Here is a 22,347-nt window from a genome sequence, read left to right on the forward strand (position 1 = left end):
GACGAACGATCACCACGACAAAATAAGGGAAATCAGAGCTCGTACGGAAAGATATAGGTGTTCATTCTTTTCGCGCGCTATACGAGATTGGAATAATAGAGAATTGTGAAGGTGGTTCGATGAACCTTCTGCAAGGCACTTAATCGTGATTTGAAGAGTATGCATGTAGATGTAGACGTAGATATGTGGTGAGAGCTCTACTGTTCGTGAGTTGCTGCTTTCTGTACACAACAGCTCAGTTTTCATTCCATTTCTGTCTCTTCGCTTCCCCATTTGTTTAGAACTGTATACAACAAACATACCATCCTAATCTAAGAGTCTTGATTCACAGGTTTTGATACAGTTCCTCCGACCCATTTCCTTTCTATCCCCCACAGTGACAACTGCCCTGTTCGTGCGTTGTGTTCGTGCATTTGTGTGTGCGTGTGCGTGTGAGTGTGTGTGTGTGTTCTTCAGTATTCTTTTGTAGTAACGTTTCGATTTGCGGCTGAGTTATGGCTTCTTCGTTCCTACTTCATCTTCACAGCTCTCATGCAAGCTGTCCAAATTTTCTAAATGGTGTGCTTGCACAGTGATTTCTCCCACGTTCAGCTTCCAACGTAGAAATGTAAGATTTTTCTACCCTGACTAGTGAAGAGATTTTGTTTGTAAAGCAAACCCATGAACTTCATACGAAGGTAGGAACTTTAATCTACATCTACATCTACATCTACATGACTACTCTGCAATTCACATTTAAGTGCTTGGCAGAGGGTTCATCGAACCACAATCATACTATCTCTCTACTATTCCACTCCCGAACAGCGAGCGGGAAAAACGAACACCTAAACCTTTCTGTTCGAGCTCTGATTTCTCTTATTTTATTTTGATGATCATTCCTACCTATGTAGGTTGGGCTCAACAAAATATTTTCGCATTTGGAAGAGAAAGTTGGTGACTGAAATTTCGTAAAAAGGTCTCGCCGCGACGAAAAACGTCTATGCTGTAATGACTTCCATCCCAACTCGTGTATCATATCTGCCACACTCTCTCCCCTATAACGTGGTAATACAAAACGAGCTGCCCTTTTTTGCACCCTTTCGATGTCCTCCGTCAATCCCACCTGGTAAGGATCCCACACCGCGCAGCAATATTCTAACAGAGGACGAACGAGTGTAGTGTAAGCTGTCTCTTTAGTGGACTTGTTGCATCTTCTAAGTGTCCTGCCAATGAAACGCAACCTATGGCTCGCCTTCCCGACAATATTATCTATGTGGTCCTTCCAACTGAAGTTGTTCGTAATTTTAACACCCAGGTACTTAGTTGAATTGACAGCCTTGAGAATTGTACTATTTGTCGAGTAATCGAATTCCAACGGATTTCTTTTGGAACTCATGTGGATCATCTCACACTTTTCGTTATTTAGCGTCAACTGCCACCTGACACACCATACAGCAATCTTTTCTAAATCGCTTTGCAACTGATACTGGTCTTCGGATGACCTTACTAGACGGTAAATTACAGCATCATCTGCGGACAATCTAAGAGAACTGCTCAGATTGTCACCCAGGTCATTTATATAGATCAGGAACAGCAGAAGTCCCAGGACGCTTCCCTGGGGAACACCTGATATCACTTCAGTTTTACTCGATGGTTTGCCGTCTATTACTACGAACTGCGACCTTCCTGACAGGAAATCACGAATCCAGTCGCACAACTGAGACGATACCCCATAGGCCCGCAGCTTGATTAGAAGTCGCTTGTGAGGAACGGCAACTATTTATTTACAGCTCGTACATAATAGATACGTGTTTCCAAATTTTACTGACCTTCAATGTAGTCACCAGCATTGAGTATAAGCCGTTGCCAGCTATGTAGAAGTAGTACGATACTCTTAGCAGCGCCAGTTGTGTTGACAGTTCGAGCGGCGCGGTCTCTTGCCCGATGAATTTGTACCATTTCTGAAGCGAATGCCGCCCGCATCTCGTGGTCGTGCGGTAGCGTTCTCGCTTCCCGCGCCCGAGTTCCCGGGTTCGATTCCCGGCGAGGTCAGGGATTTTCTCTGCCTCGTGATGGCTGGGTGTTGTGTGTTGTCCTTAGGTTAGTTAGGTTTAAGTAGTTCTAAGTTCTAGGGGACTCATGATAGATGTTGAGTCCCATAGTGCTCAGAACCATTTGAAGCGAATGCCGTGAAGTGTTTCCTTCGGTTTATAAATCGAGTTGAACTTACGAGGGCGTAAGCCGGGTAGTGAAGTAGGTGGTCTACCACTTAGTGGTCAAACAAATCAGTAACAGCTTGCACTGTACGTGCTTGATCATTGACCTGCAAAATGGTCAGGTCCTGCAGAACGTGTCATCACTTCAGTTGTTCATTTTTGGAACGCAACCTATGACCAGCTTAGAGACAGAAGTCATGACACTGACTGATGGGGGTGCTAAGTGCTATATCACCTACTGCACTCGTGAGCTCAAGCCGATTTCTAAACTAAAGGAAATACTTCGCGGCATTCGCTTTAGAAATGCTACAAATTTATTTGTCTGTCACTCCTGTCACTTCCACATAGCACTCATGTTGAGCGAAGAAAACGATGAACACTTCCATGTTCTTCTTCATTTTGCCGGCCGCTGTGGCCGGGCGGTTGTAGGCGCTTCAGTCCGGAACCGCGCTACTGCTACGGTCGCAGGTTCGAATCCTGCCTCGGCCATGGATGTGTGTGATGTCCTTAGTTTACTTGGGTTTAAGTAGTTCTAAGTCTAGGGGACTGATGACCTCAGATGTTAAGTCCCATAGGTCATAGAGCCATTTGAACCATTTTTCTTCTTCATTTCATCGAAGCCCAGCTTTGGTTCGCCGCAACTATGCCAGGAATGATGGGACTAAATTTGACTGCACTACGGGGAGTAAGTAAAGCTGTCCTCACTGGACGGTTGGTTTTAGCACTGCAGTGCGTTACTGTGCGCCGAGGTGGTATGCTTCTACCTTCCACTTGTATTTTGAAAAAGCTTAACCAGCCAGGTACAGGGGAATGGGTGGAGGGCAGGGAGGATGGAGGATAGCTTCAAACCACGGTGGAGCTTGTTACTTTTGACATTAACAGTGATAATTACCAGACGTGAAAGGAGCGAGAAGTGACAGAAAAAAAATCTTAGGATTGTAATAGTCGATCACTTAACCACCGAGCCGACATTCTTCACATAATCATACTATTCTCGTGTTTCCATTTTCTCCAGCTAAGGAGTTGCTCATGTTAGTGGTTATCGTGCCCTCCTTCTTTAATCTTTAATACAGTATTGACCTGAATGTAAGGCACACTTTGTGGAAGAAGTTTGGCCACCAAATATTAGGGTCCGGCTTGTCTGTGTAATTTTACCTCCAGTATACAAGGGTTGGAACTTTAATGGTGGCAACTATTTGCTTAGAGCTCGTACAAAATAAATACGTGTTTCAAAGTTTTACTGACCTTCAAAGTAGTCACCAGCATTGTGTATAACCCGTTGCCAGCGATGTGGAAGTAGTAGGATACTCTTAGCAGTGACAGTTGTGTTGACAGTTCGAGCGGCGCGATCTATTGCCCGACGAATTTGCAGCAGTTCCGAAGCGAATGCCGTGAAGTGTTTCCTTCAGTTTAGAAATCAATTTGAACTCACGAGGGCTTCAGTCAGAGGAGTGCAGTCAAACAAATCAGTAACAGCTTGCACTGTACGTACTTGAGGATTGTCCTGCAAAATGATGGTCAGGTCGTGCAGAAAGTGTCATCACTTCTGTCTCAAAGCTGGTCGTAGGCTGTGTTCCAAAAATGAACTGCATAGATACAAAAGTGATGACACTTTCTGCAGAACCTGACCATCATTTTGGAGGACAATGCTAAAGCACGTACAGTGCAACCTGTTACTGATTTGTTTCACTGATGGAGGTGCTAAGCGCTATACCATCTCCTGCACTCCCATGACTTAAACCCTCGTAAATTCAACTCGATTTCTAAACTGAAGCAACCACTTTGCGGTATTCGCTTCAGAACTGCTACAAATTCGTCGGGCAATAGACCGCGCCGCTCGAACTGTCAACACATCTGGCACTGCTAAGAGTATCCTACGACTTCCACATCGCTGGCAACGAGTTATACACAATGCTGGTGACTACTTTAGAGGTCAGTAAAACTTTGAAACACGTATCTATTTTGTACGAGCTGTAAATAAATAGTTGCCACTATTAAAGTTCCAAACCTCGTATAATATTTGCTAAGAAAAGGCACTGAAATGACAGACAAATGACGTTTGATTTAAATGACAATACCGTTACACAGACTTCAAGAAGAATATAATAATTCCAATCCCAAAGAAAGCAGGTGTTGACAGATGTGAAAATTTCCGAACTATCACTTTAATAAGTCACAGCTGCAAAATACTAACATGAATTCCTTACAGACGAATGGAAAAACTAGTAGAAGCTGACCTCGGGGAAGATCAGTTTGGCTTCCGTAGAAGTGTTGGAACACGTGAGGCAATGCTGACCCTACGACTTATCTTAAAAGAAAGATTAAGGAAAGGCAAACCTATGTTTCTAGCATTTGTAGACTTAGAGAAAGCTTTTGACAATTTTGACTGGAATACTCTCCTTCAAATTCTGAAGGTGGGAGGGATAAAATACAGGTAGAGAAAGGCTATTTACAATTAGTACAGAAACCAGACGGCAGTTATAAGAGTCGAGTGACATGATAGGGAAGCAATGGTTGGGAAGGGAGTGAGACGGGTTGTACTCTCTCCCCGATGTTATTCAATCTGTATACTGAGCAAGCACTAAAGGAAGCAAAAGAAAAGTTCGGAGTAGGTATTAAAATCCATCGAGAAGAAATAAAAACTTTGAGGTTCGCCGATGACATCGTAATTCTGTCAGAGACAGCAAAGGACTTGGAAGAGCAGTTGAATGGAATGGATAGTGTCTTGAAAGGAGGATATAAAATGAACATCAACAAAATCAAAACGAGGATAATGGAATGTAGTCGAATTAAGTCGGGTGATGTTGAGGGTATTAGATTAGGAAATGAGACACTTAAAGTAGTAAAGGAGTATTGCTATTTGGGGAGCAAAATAACTGATGATGGTCGAAGTATAGAGGATATAAAATGTAGACTGGCAATGGCAAGGAAAGCGTTTCTGAAGAAGAGAAATTTGTTAACATCGAGTATAGATTTAAGTGTCAGGAAGCCTTAAATTCTCTTGTCTTCGTGGTGTCTTCGACTTTAGATCTTCAATTTTTTAATCTATCATTTATCTCGTGTAAGAGTTGTAACTATAGGAACCTACTTCAATAACTGGCGATTTTAACAATGAAATCATGTCTATTTACCTTAATACTCAAAGTAGTTCATAAAATTATTTCAATTAGCGCTTGAACAACAGTGTAGGTACAATGTACTGATCCAACGGCACTGCTAAGGACACATTTGGATATATATTCCACGACACTGAAAACAAATTTATGCCTCATAATGGAATATTAAGATCTGTTCCCGTGTCTGCAGAAAATAGAAATAAATCAAAGAGGGTGCACAGGCCTAAATTAATACATCAAGTCATCTACAGCACACGGATGTTGGGGCAACGTCTGTATTGAATTTTTGTCATAGTACGGGGTGTTCAAAAAGTCCTTCCGCAGTGCCGTATGATTGTTAGCTCCGCGTGCCGTATGATTCTTCGCCTGCCTGGGGTTTTCAACGAAACAACAAACGCACAACGATACTGCAGTGATATTCTGTACCCATTCATAGGAGAATTTGTGTTAAGTGAAATACTGAACGGTTATTTTCAAGAAGATGATGCAATCGAGCATACAGCTCGCGTTTCACTGTCACTGCTTGCTGATGTTTTGGTGATCGCATAATTTCACAGGGACATTGGCCTCCACGATCGCCTGACCTAACACCACCTGAATTTTTCTTCTGGAATGCAGCGAAAGCAACTGTCTATAAAAACCGTCCAAAATCCATCGATGAAATGAAAACTGCAATATCTAGTTTCATTGCTTCTGTTACAGAAGAAATGTTACAGCTTAAGTTTGGAAACATGATTAAACGAATGGAATTGTGTATTGAACAACAGAGGAGACACTTTCAACATTTAATGTGAAAGTTTGTAAGTAAAAAGCAATATTCAATAAATTAATAACTTGTATTTCACTCAGTTTCATTTCGGTATATTCACTGCGGCATACGGCACCCGCGGCTAATAATCATACGGCACTGCGGTGAGACTTTTTGAACACCCCGTATAACATTTAAACTACGATAAAATAGTGATACACGCCCCTTTCTTTACGCTTGTCATTGGTATATTTGCGTTGTCCTGACCTGTACTTTGTTTTTCATTTGCCTGGCAAACATGTTTTTGTTATTGGCTCAAATGGTTCAAATGGCTCTGAGCACTATGCGACTTAACTTTTGAGGTCATCAGTCGCCTATAACTTAGAACTAATTAAACATAACTAACCTAAGGACATCACACACATCCATGCCCGAGGCAGGGTTCGAACCTGCGACCGTAACGGTCTCTCGGTTCCAGACTATAGGGCCTAGAACCGCACAGCGACTCCGGCCTGCTTTTGTTATTGTTCTTACATGTAAAATGACCCGGGAACATTGATATTTGTTATTTTTGTGAGGCTCTGGTACGGAAAACTATTTGTTGTGGTTTGTTATTTATAGATTATGTTGCATATTTTAATCGTAGTGGCACAGAAACATATCTCCAGATCTTGAAAGGCAGTAATGATCTGAACGACTTACTAACAATAGAAGAGAAATATCACATCCAGAAAGCTGTCATACTGGACAGAAATGTTATAAATGATGAAACAGTATTATGTGACAAAACATCATTCAAGGCTTTAAACCATCAATGAGCGCATCTTTGCTCAGTGCAGGGTTCCACACGTGATGCAATTGTAGACCGCTATCTTCGTTAATTACTCAGTACTGATCCCTAATTTCTTCGGCCACTTTAATAACACTAACCCAGAATGAGGAAGACTGCCTAAGTATATTGGTTTTGTTGGGCTGCATAGAATGACCAGTTTTTATACCATGGTTGCCCACGGTTGGTTTGGTATAATTCAGAGTGGCGGCTACGTTCACGCACCCCTTCTTCTGCTATATGTACAGTTTACACAATGTATTCTTGCATGCATTGTCAGGGGTTTGGCGGGCCCTAGTTTGCCAGAGGCCTAGATCATTCTTTACTGAACATAACAGTGTCAATATCTTTGGGGATGGATGAAATACGCATTTGACACTGGGTCACTCTAAGGTTCTCCTCACTTTCCCATATCTGCATCTACATCTATATTTGCATAAATAACTGTGGAATCCACCTGGCGGTATGTGGTGGAGGTTACTTCTGGTGCCACCAATTTGTCGCCCTTCCCTGTTCCACTCGCGAATGGTGCGTGCGAAGAAAGATTGCCGGTAAGTCTCCGTATTTGGTCTAATTTCCCGACTTTTCTCATCGTCGTCATTTCGCGAGTTGTATGTAGGATGAATTAATGTGTTGTCCTACACTTCCCTCAAAGTGATCTCGCGGAAGTTCAATAGCAAACTTCTTCCTGATGCACAAAGCCTCTCTTGTAGCGTCTGCGACTGACTTCGTGCAGCATATCTGTAATGCTCTCGCCCCGTCTAAACGATGCCGCGAGGAAATGCGCTGCTTTTTGTTGGATCCTATCTATCTCTTCTGTCAGTTCTACCTGTTAAGGGATCCAGACTGATAAACAATATTCAAGAATCGGTCGAACAAGCGCTTCTTTCGTGGATGAGTTACAGTTCCTTACCGTTCTTGGTATTAATCTCAGTCTGGCGTCTGCTTTTCCTGCTATTTGTTTATGTGGTCAAACCATTCAAGGTCGCTCTGGATATTTGCGGTATGTATTGTTTCCAGCAGTTTGTCGTCAGTAGGGTAGTTGTACAGTAATGGATTCCTTTCCCTATATTACATTTATTTACGTCCAGGGACAATTTTTTAAGTAATTTCGCAGATCTATACCGCATTCCGACGCTGTTACTTTCTTATAGGCAACCGCGTCATCTGCGAACTATCTTAAACAGCTTCCACTAGATGATTTACGTACATTGTGTGTGTGAATTCCTAAGGGACCAAACGGCTGAGGTCATCTGTCCCTAGACTTACACACTACTTAAACTAACTTACGCTAAGAACAACACACACCCATACCCGAGGGAGGATTCGAACCTTCGGCGGGAGGGGCCGCGCAATCCGTGACATGACGTCTCAAACCACGCGGCCACTCCGCGCAGCTCATATACATTCAAACAGTGAGGGTCGCATCACACTTCCTTGGGATACTCCGGATATTACCTCTAAATCTGTGGATTATCTTCTGGTAAGAGCGTTCTGTCTGCACGGATGTCTTGAATCTAGTTGCAAATCTGGTCAGATACTCGATAAATTCGTATATATACATTTCTCTTGTCACTAAGCGGAAGTGCGGTACGTTGTCAAATACCTTCCTGATGTCAAAGAATAAGGCATCAAGCTGAGCGCCGTTTTCTACAGCGCTACGAATTACGTGGAGGAACAGAGTGAGCTGAGTTTCGAAAGAACTCTGTTTGGCTGAATACACGTTGATTTTTATAGAGCAGATTTTATTTGTCAAATACGTCATAATTCTTGAGTATAAACATTTTTCATAATTCTACGACGGTTTGACATCAAAGACATAGGTCTATAATTGTGTGCATCTGTCCTACGTTCCCTCTTGAAGACGGAAACTATCTGTGCATTTTCCATCGCTAAGTGCCCTTGGTTGCTCCACTGACCTACAAAATACAGCTGCTAGACAGCGACCAACTACTTTCGCATAATATTTTTACAATTTTACAGGTGTCTCATCTGGTCGTAATGTCTTTCCACAACTAAGCAATCGTCGTTGCTTTTACGTTCCGCGATCGGTTGTCTCAGTATCTGCCATTTCGACGTTCGTACGGTAATTGAAACGAGGGACTGTATTACGATTTCCGCGGTGATGCATTTTGCGAAGATCGATCGCAGTGTTTCGTCCTCTCTGTTATCTTCCGTTTCTGTGCGAAAATGAGCATAAAGAGAGCAATGAGAGAAACGTTCAACGACTTTGAAACTTAAAGTTTGACACCCGACCTGAGTAAAAACCCTAAGAGGTTTTGGTCATGTGTAAAATCAGAAAGTGGGTCAAAATCATCTATTCATTCATTCAGTGACCTTACTGGCACCGAAACGGAAGATGACACAGAAATACTGAGTTCAGTGTTACAAAATTGTTTCACAGTAATTCGGTCCCTCCTTCCAATCGCCGTACGAACGTCAAAATGGCGGATGTTGAGACAATATATCGCGGAACTGAAAAGCAACTACAATCGCTCAGTAGTGAAAAGGCGTCAGGACCAGATGAGATACCTATCATCATCATAAACGAAAAGCTATGCCTTGTCGATTTAGCCACGTCCCTCTCTCCATTGTCATCCTCTTCAATTTTTCATACGATTTTATCCCCATATCTTCTTTGATGTTATTAAAATACGTTGCTCTTGGCGTGCCTCTTGGTTTTTTTCCCTAAAACTTTTCCTTCAAATACATTCTTTAGGAACTGGTTGCGTCTCATTGTGTGCCCTATTATTTTTGATTTTCTTCGTCCCATATAATTTAACAGCGTTCAGTTCTCATTCACTTCTCTTAAAACCTGTTCATAACTTTTCTATCTACCCAACTTGTTTTCGTCATTCTTCTCCATATCCGCATTTCCATTGCTTCCAGTCTCTTTTCCTCTGCCTTTCCCAGAGACCACGCTTGACATCCGTATGTTAAGACACTCCAGACAAAAGTTTTGGCAAATGTTTTCCTAGTTTATAGGCTTATATGATTGTTAGTAAATTCGTTTTATTTAGGAAAGCTTGCATTGCCAAGGCTATTCTTCTCTTTACATCTGTGATACATTTCTTGTCGTCAGTGATTGTGCTTCCCAAATAACAGAAGTTCTCAACATGCTTTATAACTTCATCTTCTACTCTAATATTAACTTTACCATTTTCTTTTGTCATCCCTACTACCATAGTGATATCTATAAGATTCTATAAAGGCTATGAGAAAGAAGCTCGCCTTCTAGCAGCAAATTTACCGTGCATTGCTTGAGCAACGAAGGGTAGAGAGTGACTGGAAGAAAGCGCAGATCGTTCCCGTTATTAAGAAGAGCCGTAGGCCACACACACACAATTTTAGACCTATATCGTTGACCTCAATCTGTTGTACAATTATGGAATATGGTTTGTGCTCAAGAAGTATGGCGTTCTTGAAGACAGAAAATCTCCTCTATAAAAAAAAATCAATATGGATTCCCCAAACGGAGATCCTGCGAAACCGAGCTTGTTCTGTTCCTCCATGAGATCCACTGCGCAGTGGACAATAGCGCTCGTGTTGATGCCGTGCCCTTTGACTTCACGAAGGCATTTGACACCGTCCCTCATTGCCGTTTATTGAAAAAAAATACGAGCTTATCGATTATCGGAGCAGATTTGTGACTGGATTCAGGACTTGCTTGCAGACAGAACTCTACACGTCGCACTTAAGGGAACAAAATCGACATATGTGAAGGTTATATCCAGTGTATCCGAAGGAAATGTGATAGGATCGTTACTGTTTACAATATATATAAAAGATCTAGTAGAAATCGTCGGTTGCTAAAGCTGTTCGCAGATAATGCGGTTGTCTGTAACAAATAGGCATCGCCAGAAGATAGTAACGGTTTGCACCTGTTAAGGGTAACCCTACAATTCTGCACCCGACAGCGGAAATCGAGAAATTCGCATGCGATAATAAGTCACAGCTGCAAAATACTAACGCGAGTTCTTTACAGACGAATGGAAAAACTAGTAGAAGCCGACCTCGGGGAAGATCAGTTTGGATTCCGTAGAAACGCTGGAACACGTGAGGCAATACTGACCCTACGACTTATCTTAGAAGCTAGATTAAGGAAGGGCAAACCTACGTTTCTAGCATTTGTAGACTTAGAGAAAGCTTTTGACAATGTTGACTGGAATACTCTGGCAGGGGCAAAGTACAGGGAGCGAAAGGCTATTTACAATTTGTACAGAAACCAGATGGCAGTTATAAGAGTCGAGGGACATGAAAGGGAAGCAGTGGTTGGGAAGGGAGTGAGACAGGACTGTAGTCTATCCCCGATGTTATTCAATCTGTGTATTGAGCAAGCAGTAAAGGAAACAAAAGAAAAATTCGGAGTAGGTATTAAAGTCCATGGAGAAGAAACAAAAACTTTCGCTCCCTGGAATTTACCCCTGCCACCTTCAGAATTTGAAAGAGAGTATTCCAGTCATCATTGTCAAAAGCTTTCTCTAAGTCTACAAATGCTAGAAACGTACGTTTGCCCTTCCTTAATCTAGCTTCTAAGATAAGTCGTAAGGTCAGTATTGCCTCACGTGTTCCAGTGTTTCTACGGAATCCAAACTGATCTTCCCCGAGGTGAGCTTCTACTAGTTTTTCCATTCGTCTGTAAAGAATTCGTGTTAGTATTTTGCAGCTGTGGCTTATTAAACTGATTGTTCGGTAATTTTCACATCTGTCAACACCTGCTTTTTTGGGATTGGAATTATTATATTCTTCTTGTAGTCTGAGGGTATTTCGCCTGTCTCATACATCTTGCTCACCAGATGGTACAGTTTTGTCAGGACTGGTTCTCCCAAGGCCGTCAGTAGTTCCAATGGAATGTTGTCTACTCCGGGGGCCTTGTTTTGACTCAGGTCTTTCAGTGCTCTGTCAAATTCTTCACGCAATATCAAATATCCCATTTCATCTTCATCTACGTCCTCTTCCATTTCCATAATATTGTCCTCAAGTACATCGCCCTTGTATAGACCCTCTATATACACCTTCCACCTTTCTTCTTTCCCTTCTTTGCTTAAAACTTGTCTCATAAACTGTAAATTAATTTAGTCTTCTTTTTTGTTCACGAGCTTCTGCAAAGACGTGAACTGTACGAGTGTATTTTACTGTGTAGACTAGTGGTTACAAAATTGATCGTAGTTTCTGTCGTTGCGTAAGTCTTGTGGATATTCTTGTGTACGGCGGCTTCCTAGGGTAAATTTTCCCGTCACCAGCACTCCGTCACGGCACTAAGTTTTAATTTTGTGCTAGTAGACAGCACACAGTTTAGAGCAGAGCATTCTAGTTTGAAATTTTATCTCGTGCAGTAACTTTTCGGCAAACAGGATTTATTTCTGTTTAATAGCTTGCGGTCTCAGACAACAGTGAGAAATCTGCACAGCAACTTTTAGTGTTACTTTATTCTCCTTTGGTATATTTTCAAACTCAGTAGCGCCATTTGAGATCTTGTATATATTTCAGACATAGTACGATGTGCCTAGGAACTGTGCTTGTTGCGAACGGATACAAGCAGACTTGGCTGCTGTCCATAAACAGCTGGCAGCTGCGTTGGATGCCGCCGACATGCTTCTGGCTAACGCTCAAAGTTGCGGTGGCGCCGGAGCGCCAGTGGCAAGACCTGCGACACCTTCGCTGCCACTGGAATACCCAGGTGACTCGGACGTCGCTGCGACTTCCGATACGTTACATCTGACTGGTCCGTCCTCACTTCAGAATGAGTGGCACACATTGAAGGGCAGGCGTGTCACTGGGCGGAAAGCGAAAGAGGAAGCAGGCCTTGCGGCTGGCTCCCTACGTCTTAGCAACAGGTACGGGGTGCTGCCCAGTGTTGATGATATCTTTGAGCCAGCACGGGATGTCTCTCCTGTTGGGCCAGCAGTCGATTTTCCTGACCTGTCCAGACAAGCACAGAGGGTGGTTATGCTTGTCATTGGGATTTCCAATGTTAGGTGGGTGATGGAGTGCCTCAGGGAGATAGCAGGCATGGCGGGAAAGAATTCCACTGTGCATTCGGTATGTTTGCCAGGAGGTCTCATCCGTGATGTGGAGGAGGCCCTGCCGGCGGCTATCGAGCGCACTGGGTGCAACCGGCTGCATGTTGTGGCACACGTCGGCACGAATGACGCAGGGTAAGCTGTCTATTTGTAGCACCGAACCCAGACTTGATCGCGGTCCTCTGGTTTGGAGAAGAATTGAAGGTATAAACCCGAGACTCAGACGACTCTGTGACGGTATCGGATGGTAATTTCTCGACCTCCGTTGTCGGGTGCAGAATTGTAGGGCTCACCTTAGTAGTTCAGGCATGAACTACTCACAGGAAGCGTCTACTTGGATAGCGGAGTACGTGTGGCTTGCACATGTGACTTTTTTAGGTTAGAGAACCCCTCCCTTGGGAGCAAAGAGGATTTGTCTGTTAAATCAGCCATAGTGACCTCAGAGAATTTTGGGCCTCGCAGATCAGAGATAAAAAATCGATTAAATCTAGCGAGGTTATCACTGATTCGGAATATGAATTAATCTTGGTAAAACTGTGTATCGAGGAACGGTCAAAAATGGTGATCGGATGCTTTTATAGACCACCTAGGTCAGGATCTGCAGTTGCAGAGAGCTGCATACAGAACTTACAGAATATCATTAGTAATTTTCCTGATCATGCCGTTGTAATAGGGGGTGACTTCAACTTGCCAGGTTTAGATTGGGAGTGTTATGGCATCAAAACTGGTGCCAGAGACAGGCAATCATGCGGCATTGTTTTGGAAGTCTGGTCCGAAAATTACCTTGAGCAGCTAGTTAGAGAACGAACACGACAGGGTAACGTCTTAGACCTCCTGGCAACAAGCAGACCTCAACTTAGTTAAAGTAGAGGAAGGTATTAGTGATTATAAGGCTGTGACAGCACCTATGATGACGGGTCCTACAAGGAATGTTAAGAAAAGTAGGAACATATATTTGCTCAGCAAGGGTGACAGGACACAAATTTCAGAATATCTCAGCAGTCAGCATCAAATATTCGGCCATGAGGACGAAGATGTGGAGAACAAATGGAAAAAATTCAAAGGCGTCATCTATATGCCTAGGCAAGTATGTTCCAAGTATCGTTTTAAGGGAGGGGAAAGATCCACCATGGGTTAATATGGCTCTGAGCACTATCAGACTTAACTGCTGAGGTCACCAGTCCCCTAGAACCTAACTAACCTAAGGACATCACACACATCCATCCCCAAAGCAGGATTCGAACCTGCGACCGTAGCGGTCGCGCGGTTCCAGACTGTAGCGCCTAGAACCGCTCGGCCACTCCGACTGGCATGGGTTAACAGCCGTGTTAGAAAAGCGCTACGTAAACAAAGAACACTTCATCTCAGATTCAAGAGAAGTAAAAACGTAGCCATTTGAACCATTTTCGAATCCACCAGTCATCAATTCTCTGCACGTCGTTATGCAAATTCTTACTATCTTCAGGAGTTGCTACCTACTGAGGTCATTAGTCTCCTAGAACTTTGAACTACTTAAACCTAACTAACGTAAGGACATCACACACATCCATGACCGAGACAGGATTCGGACGTGCAACAGTAGCGGTTGCGCGGTTCCAGACTGAAGAGCCTAGAGCCGCTCGGCCACAGCGGACGGCGATGAGTGGTGGAGACTCTCGCAGTTGGCCATAACGTAAATAAACGTAATGTATTGCGCATACATAGGAAAAGAAATCCACTACTGTTCAACTACACTATTGACGACAAACAGCTGGAGACAGCGTCTGCCGTAAAATATCTAGGCGTAATTATCCAGAGCGACCTTAAGTGGAGTGACCATATAAAACAGACAGTGGAAAAAGCAGATACCCTACTCACTATCAACGGAACAATCTTAAGGAAATGTAACTCATCCTCGGAAGATGTGGCTTATAAGGCTCTTGTTCGCCAGATTCTTGAGTACTCGTCATCCAGCTGGGATCACTATCACGCAGGACTGATAGAGGAGATAGGAAGGATACAATGAAGAGCGGTGCATTTCGTCACGGGATCGTTTAGCTGGCGAGAGAGCGTTACGGAGACACTAAACAAACTCCACTGGCAGACGTTACAAGAGGGGCGTCGTGCATCACGGAGAGATTTACTATTGAAATGTCGGAACAGCACTTTTCAGGAGGTGTCGGACAACATATAACTTCCCCCCCCACATACATCTCGCGTATTGAACGCGAGGAGAAAATTCAAGAAATTAGAGCCAATACACAGGCTAACCGACAATCATTCTTCCCCCGCACTATTAGCAAGTGGAACAGGGTTGGAGGGATCAGATACTGGTACTGAAAGTACCCTCCACCACATACAATTAGGTGGCTTGCGGAGTATATGTAGTTGAAAGACGACCTCAGGATGGGTTAACTCAGGTCTGAAATGAGACCTGTGAACGAAGGTACGAAATACACCTTGAAGGTGAGCCAGATGGTAGCAATTATCAGCATCTAGATACAAGGCTTCCTACAAACAGCATGTCCCAACGTATCATCAACCTTCATCATGACACATGGAGGAAAGGAAGGGATCCATCCTTTCCCACCTCAATCGTGAAAGCAATATTCGGGTGGATTGAATTCAGGTGTTCTAAAATTCGTGCAACTTCCTTCTGTCATGAGGCCAAACAGCAGAAGTATCGTCTAAAAAACTAAACTCCGCCCGAACAAGCCATGAAGGCCCAGCGGTACCGACCGGCCGCCGTGTCATCCTCAAACCCCAGGCGTCAATGGATGCGGATACGTGGTCAGCACATCGCTTTCCCGAAAGGTATCGTGTGCACATCGGAAAAAGACACACAGGTTTCGAAGCAGGCGACATTCCTCGAAGTCTTCCACAAAATAAATTTGCAGCAACAGATCACACTAACTTCCCATCGCAACTCTGTCTGTCGGATCACAACACTGATCTTTGAAAAAAAAAATAAAGTAAGTGCAAGTCAATACACTTCAAAATAGCTTCGTGAATTGAACACTTAACATAACCTTAATCAACCGTAACAAATCACCGAGAAGAACACGAGTTAAAAGAGAGACTACATCAAAACTTGTTAGAATATCAGAGTTAGTCAAAAGCATTCCCTCTAGTACTTGTCAGAAATCCAATCACTTCTTAGTGTGATGCTCACATCGACCAACTAGTGGTCTCAACAGAGTAGCAAGGTATTTTAGCAACTCGAAATTCCGGAAGAAGTGGAACCCCTTCTTTATGGGTCTTCAGAAGGCCATATAACCTACGGGGAACATCACAATACGGATTAAGTGTCTTTATCTTGTCCTGTGACACAAAGAACTCTTCACCAAGAGGCTGTTATTTTTTCTCTCAACACATTTTGTGAAGCCAGCACCGATACTGCGATAGGCTGAGTCAGACAGTAAACACTGCATCCTCGGAACGATATCTTTCTTGTCCAGAACAACTTTAGCATTGCCCGTGTCCGCACCTAAAATAGCAATATCCGCATTAACCCTCAAGTGAACGCCGGCCGTTGTGGCCGAGCGGTTCTAGGCGCTTCAGTCCAGAACCGCGCCGCTACTACGGTCGCAGTTTCGAATCCTGACTTTGGCATGGATGTGTGTGATGCCATTAGGTTTGTTAGGTTTAATTAGTTCTGAGTCTAGGGGACTGATGACCTCAAATGTTAAGTCCCATAATGCTTAGAGACATTCCAGCTATTTTTCTAAGTGAACGTGAAGCGCCCTCTTTGCTGCTGTTACATTATTCTTGAGTGGACGTGCCGCAGCCATTACACTCAGGTCTCAAATTTTGTTATTCTTTGCTGTAAGATGCGAAAAGAGTGGCTTCAACTCATCATAAATTCTGTTACAGATGATCGCGTCCTCGAAGGGATGTACGTCGGCTGCAAATGCAGCACGGAGCGCGTGAAAAAGTCGCTCGACGCGTATTTCTCCCTGAAACACAAGGTTCCTGAACTGCTGATGAAGAGAGACCCCTTAGGAGGCGACGTACAGGAGAGCAAGGAAATAATGTGAGTATAATACAGGAGAACGGCAAACTGACATTCACGCTAATCCTTAATTCTACACATCTCTACAGTAATGTTTCATTACGCGTCACAATGTCTAACTTCAAACTACTACACATAGAACTTTGTTAGAACTCGTGGGACTACATAAAATAAAGTTCTTGAGATGTACCGTGTAATGATGTGAAAAATATATCCACGTTAAAATGACTACCGTCGAACACCGACGTCAGCGTTCAATAATCTCTCACAGACGGCACAAGCAGTGGGAGGCATAAAAGTCGTGTCGGTAGAACGCGGAAATCAGTGGAGTCGTTGTCGTAAAGCGGAAACGGAGTGATTTATATGACGTCCAAAACAGCATGATCATTGGCTTTAGGGCCAAGGCCAGAAGCATTACCGAAACGGCTACGTCTGTGAACTGTTCGAGCAACGTTGTGATTGAAGTATACCGTCCATGACAAATTGGCGCTACCCAAAACCGGTCTGGAGGTCCCGGGTTCGAGTCCCATTCGGGGCACACATCTTTCAACTGTCCCCGTTGATTTGTATCCACGTCTGTAACCAGCGAAAGGTCTAGATTTCATTATAACTTCATTCTTGGAGAGCTGCAAGATCACCAATGATATCTGTAGAGATACCAGCTTCTTGTAGATGATAGGGTTGTATGACGGGTGTGGAGATGTACCCGGACGAATAGGCGTGTAACTGTTGAGCAACTGACCGCCCAGGTATACCTAGGGGATATCAACAGTGTCTAATCAACGACCGTTCAGCGAACAAAGGAAGCAGCTACTAGGGTAGCAAAGTAGTTGTAGTGTTCACATGAGGGTGTTTTAGGCTAGATGGCAGTATGAAGTGCTCTAACGAACACTCGCCAGTCGATACGCAGCAAAGGGCTTGAGACGTCATCCAAGGTAAAGACACTTCGACTGTCAAAATTTTATCCGTAAACTGTTGAACATTCCTAATGTAATCACCGAATTTACTGTCCTTCAGGGAAGTTCTCTCGCTCAAGTTATTCTTGGGACCGAGAATCGGCTGAAAGCAGAAGTAGAAAATTGTGAGACATTTAGTGAGTGGTGGAACGTATATCGCAAAGACAGATCAGAGGCTGAGGAGGAGGAGTGTTCACTGCAGTTGACTAAAATATTGTCTTTATTGAGACTGAGGTTGAGTGTGTCAATGAAGTTATATGGTCGCGTGTAACAGGTGTAGGTGAAACCAAGCTAACTGTTGGAAGTTTTTACCGGCCACCCGGTTCCACTGTGACAGATCTGCAGTCATTCAAAGAAAGTTCACGGTCCGTAGCGCGTGAATACTCAGATCATGCAATAATAGTTGGAGAAGATTTTAACCATCTGAGTATAGACTGGGATGTCTATGAAATCATTGCGGCGGGTACAGAGAGACAGTCATGCGAAACACTTTTGAATGCCTTTTCTGAAAACTGTCTTGAGTAGCTAGCTCGGCGGCTCACAAAAAATGGAAATATACTAGACCTTGTAGGTACAAACAGGCCGAATCTTGCCGACTGTGTCAGTATAGAAACGGGGATTAGTGAAAATGATGTCACTATCGAAACTATGGTTCCGACAGTTAATAAATCAGTCAAGAATGCTAGGAGAGTGTTTCTCTGTTAGAAAGAGCAAATAAGCAATTGTTAGTATCTCAGTTAGACAGTGAACTGGCATCTCTTAGTTCCAGTAGTATGGACGTAGAGGAATTATGGGCAAAGTTTTAGCAGATTGTAAATCGTGGTCTGAAGACTTATGTGCCTAGTAAGTGGATAAAGGATGGAAAAGACGCACCATGGCTTAATAACGAAATTTGGAAGATGCTGAGGCAGCAGTGGCTGTTGTACGCTCGCTTCAAAAGAGAACGCTTAAATAACCATAAGGAAAGGTTAGCAGAAATTCGCGCATCTGTGAAAAGATCTACGCGCCAAACATACAACTACCACCGTCATATCTTGGCAATAGATCTGGCAGAGAACCAGAGAAAATTATGGTCCTATGTAAAGTTCCTAGGTTGCCCAACCCCTGGAAACTATTCTCGTTGCGGCTTTTTGTATCAAGAACACGTTCGAGTAAATGACTAGGAATGCGAATTGTTATGGCAAAGAGTAACTGACGATGTTAGCCTTACATTATCTGTCGGCTGTTTCTACTGGACTCCAGATTCAAGCAATCAATAGCGAAACTGTTCAAACCAGACTGAATTCATTGGCACGAAAACAGCCCGATCATAGGGTAGTAGAGGATTGCCAGTTAAATTTCCCTGTTATTAACTAGACAAATTATCGATACTCCACGAAGTTCCTGGAGAAAGGAAAGCTTCTCCTTAGGTATCAGAAAAAGTTCAGGAAAAACCACTAGTGTGAATTAAAAGTCAACTTTTCCCACACATAATATATTGCAAGTAATCAGAAATACTACCGAATCGGTAGATTCCACATTATTCAGTCTGCTAAAGCACATCGGCTTTATCGACTATAACAGAGAAACAAGTTCCAGAACATCTACATACACGTATTTTTCGAGGGCATGCTGATAAATGCAACTGAACATTTTGTGTGAAAACTCTTAAAACTTTCTAAATAAAACAAACGATATTAACATTCTACATCTTTATTCTTCATTTCTACATACTTCTCAACATAGTCACACTGGAGACGAACACATCTCCCCCGACGTGAGGCCCATTTTTGATATTGCCACTGTAGAAGGTTTGACTTTGTTGTCGGACCCATGACGCCACCTTTGCTTGCACCGCATCATCACTACCAAAGTAAAATCCTCGAAGGTGTGCTTCAGTTTTAGAAATAGATGAAAATCGGATAGGGCTACGTTCGGACTGTATGGAGGACGATCGATAACCATCAACACAAGGCATCGGATTGCTTCTGCAGCGCTCGTGTGTGGTCGTGCGTTGTCGTATTGAAGGAGAAGTTACACGATCTGTGGATGAACTCTTAGAATTCGAAACCGGATTGCAACTGGCTGTTTCTTACACACCGACATAGTTACGTTACACTCTGCCACGTTACACGCAAACATTTCGGATCCCTGTAGCGGCAGAAGTACCCGACTGGCGCCAGAGAAATGGGAAAGTCGACCGGGTAATACGCATGAGATGTTAACGCCCCAACCGATACTGAGAACAGAATAATGAGTTCGGAGGCATTACTTCACAGCGCACTTTCGTATACAAGAGTTACCTCTATCAACTGGTAAAATAGAAACGAAAGTAACATAGCGTGACTCTGTAGGAGCGCAGCTGGACCGGTAGTGGTCTCAACACACATAAATAGTTTATCAGACTGCTCAAGAACACTCTACAGTTTTATGACGATGATTTTGTCTACAGGAATATATCGTCCCTTGGGGATTCGTAGGAGCTATAAAAAAATGTACACATTGTTTTTGCTTGGTGTACTGGATGATAACTGGCATAAATATTGATAAATGCTTGACCGCATCTACTACAAAGAGTAATAACTCAGCTATATCCGTTTACAACGTCAGTGTGCCATACAACCATGCAGGGCTTGCACTCCGGACCGATATGAAATGGAAAAAAACATGTCGAATCAATAGCATGGAAAGAGAATGGAAAATTTACAGAGTAGATACTGAGAGAGTGTAGTGCCCTGCCAAGGAAAGCTGTGCAGAGCACTAGAACCATCTGTTCTGGAGCACTGTTCAGGTGTTTGGAGCCGTTATCATCTAGCGTAATAAGAGAATCAAACGAATTCAAATGGCTCTGAGCACTAAGGGACTTAAGGTTTGAGGTCATCAGTCCCCTAGAACTTAGAACTACTTAAACCTAACTAACCTAAGGACACCGCACACATCCATGCCCGAGGCATGATTCGAACCTGCGACCGTAGCAGTCGCGCGGACCCTGACTGAAGCGCCTAGAACTGCTTGGCCACCGCGGCCAGCGAACGAATTCGGAAGCGCATGATGGGAACTACAAACGGTTGATAAAGCGCTTACGAAAGCATACGAGAGGTGATATGCAAGATGAAATGGCGTATTTAGAAGATACGTGATATTAGTCTTACTGCACTTGTTCGAAAATTTAGGGAAACAATATCCGAGAAGGCTTTACGATAGTTCTATTCCCACCGCCGTAGACCTCGCGCAAGAATCATCAGAGTAAGCTTAAGAGAGACTAGAGTCGAAATGACAGTCATAGCACTGATAAGTGGAGTTGCGACTATATACATAGATGTAGATGATAAGTTTCACGCGAAAAAATATTTCTTACTAACATGTAGGCCTCACAACATTCTGATATAGAGAATAGCTTGTGGGTGTGGACAGTTTTATGTTGGATAGACTATTAAACAGAGTCATATAGAACACGAGATATGTTTCCGACTGCAGCATGCCGAGAAACTGCATTATACAAGAGATCAGTCCGTAAACGGAAACATAACTTCTGGGTATTATAACACAAGTGGTCAAGACTATGCTCCGGCGACGTCACAGGAGAGTGTAGCAGGACTACTTCACAAAGAGACAAGCAAAACATAGGAAGGCAAGGACACGGTATTTAACGCACTCTGCGGTGCCACATAGTACTTTGTTATTATTCTTATTTCCTCCTCCTCGTCCCATATGGGCGCGGAGTCGGCTGTCAGTGGTACAATATCCTGAATGAGATTTTCACTCTGCAGCGGAGTGTGCGCTGATATGAAACTTCCTGGCAGATTAAAACTGTGTGCCCGACCGAGACTCGAACTCGGGACCTTTGCCTTTCGCGGGCAAGTGCTCTACCAACTGAGCTACCGAAGCACGACTCATGCCCGGTACTCACAGCTTTACTTCTGCCAGTATCCGTCTCCTACCTTCCAAACTTTACAGAAGCTCTCCTGCGAAACTTGCAGAACTAGCACACAGTTTTAATCTGCCAGGAAGTTTCATATCAGCGCACACTCCGCTGCAGAGTGAAAATCTCATTCTGGAAACATCCCCCAGGCTGTGGCTAAGCCAAGTCTCCGCAATATCCTTTCTTTCAGGAATGCTAGTTCTGCAAGTTTCGCAGGAGAGCTTCTGTAAAGTTTAGAAGGTAGGAGACGGATACTGGCAGAAGTAAAGCTGTGAGTACCGGGCGCGAGTCGTGCTTCGGTAGTTCAGTTGGTAGAGCACTTGCCCGCGAAAGGCAAAGGTCCCGATTTCGAGTCTCCCTCGGGCACACAGTTTTAATCTGCCAGGAAGTTTCGTACAATAGCCTACTCTTCAGCCAAGAGCATTTCGTAACACACAACAAAGAGGAGAAAACAAGCATTAGAGCTGTTCGTCTTTTGTAAATTAAAAGTCAAAGATTAACAGCTAAAAAACGAAAATATATACATATTAAAAATAAATCGCAGGATGGTGAAATTCTTCTCAGTAAAAACAGTGAAGCACTGCACTT

The 22,347-nt window shown here is 43.4% G+C and overlaps 1 protein-coding gene and 1 non-coding gene across 3 annotated transcripts in view; one reads left to right on the plus strand and one right to left on the minus strand.

Annotated features, from left to right (window-relative positions):
* Positions 1–22,347, plus strand: part of LOC126365962 (alpha-tocopherol transfer protein-like) — a 104,614-nt gene that overhangs the window by 33,590 nt on the left and 48,677 nt on the right. For both annotated transcript variants that reach the window (XM_050008757.1, XM_050008758.1), the window contains exon 3: positions 16,764–16,923. In XM_050008757.1, coding sequence (XP_049864714.1) covers positions 16,764–16,923 — 160 coding nt within the window. The remainder of the gene's footprint in view (positions 1–16,763; positions 16,924–22,347) is intronic.
* Positions 21,652–21,726, minus strand: Trnas-cga (transfer RNA serine (anticodon CGA)). The gene has a single exon. It is a non-coding gene; the product is annotated as a tRNA-Ser (tRNA).

The sequence above is a fragment of the Schistocerca gregaria genome, chromosome 4 (genome assembly GCF_023897955.1).
Source record: "Schistocerca gregaria isolate iqSchGreg1 chromosome 4, iqSchGreg1.2, whole genome shotgun sequence".
In the NCBI taxonomy this organism is placed as follows: domain Eukaryota; kingdom Metazoa; phylum Arthropoda; class Insecta; order Orthoptera; family Acrididae; genus Schistocerca; species Schistocerca gregaria.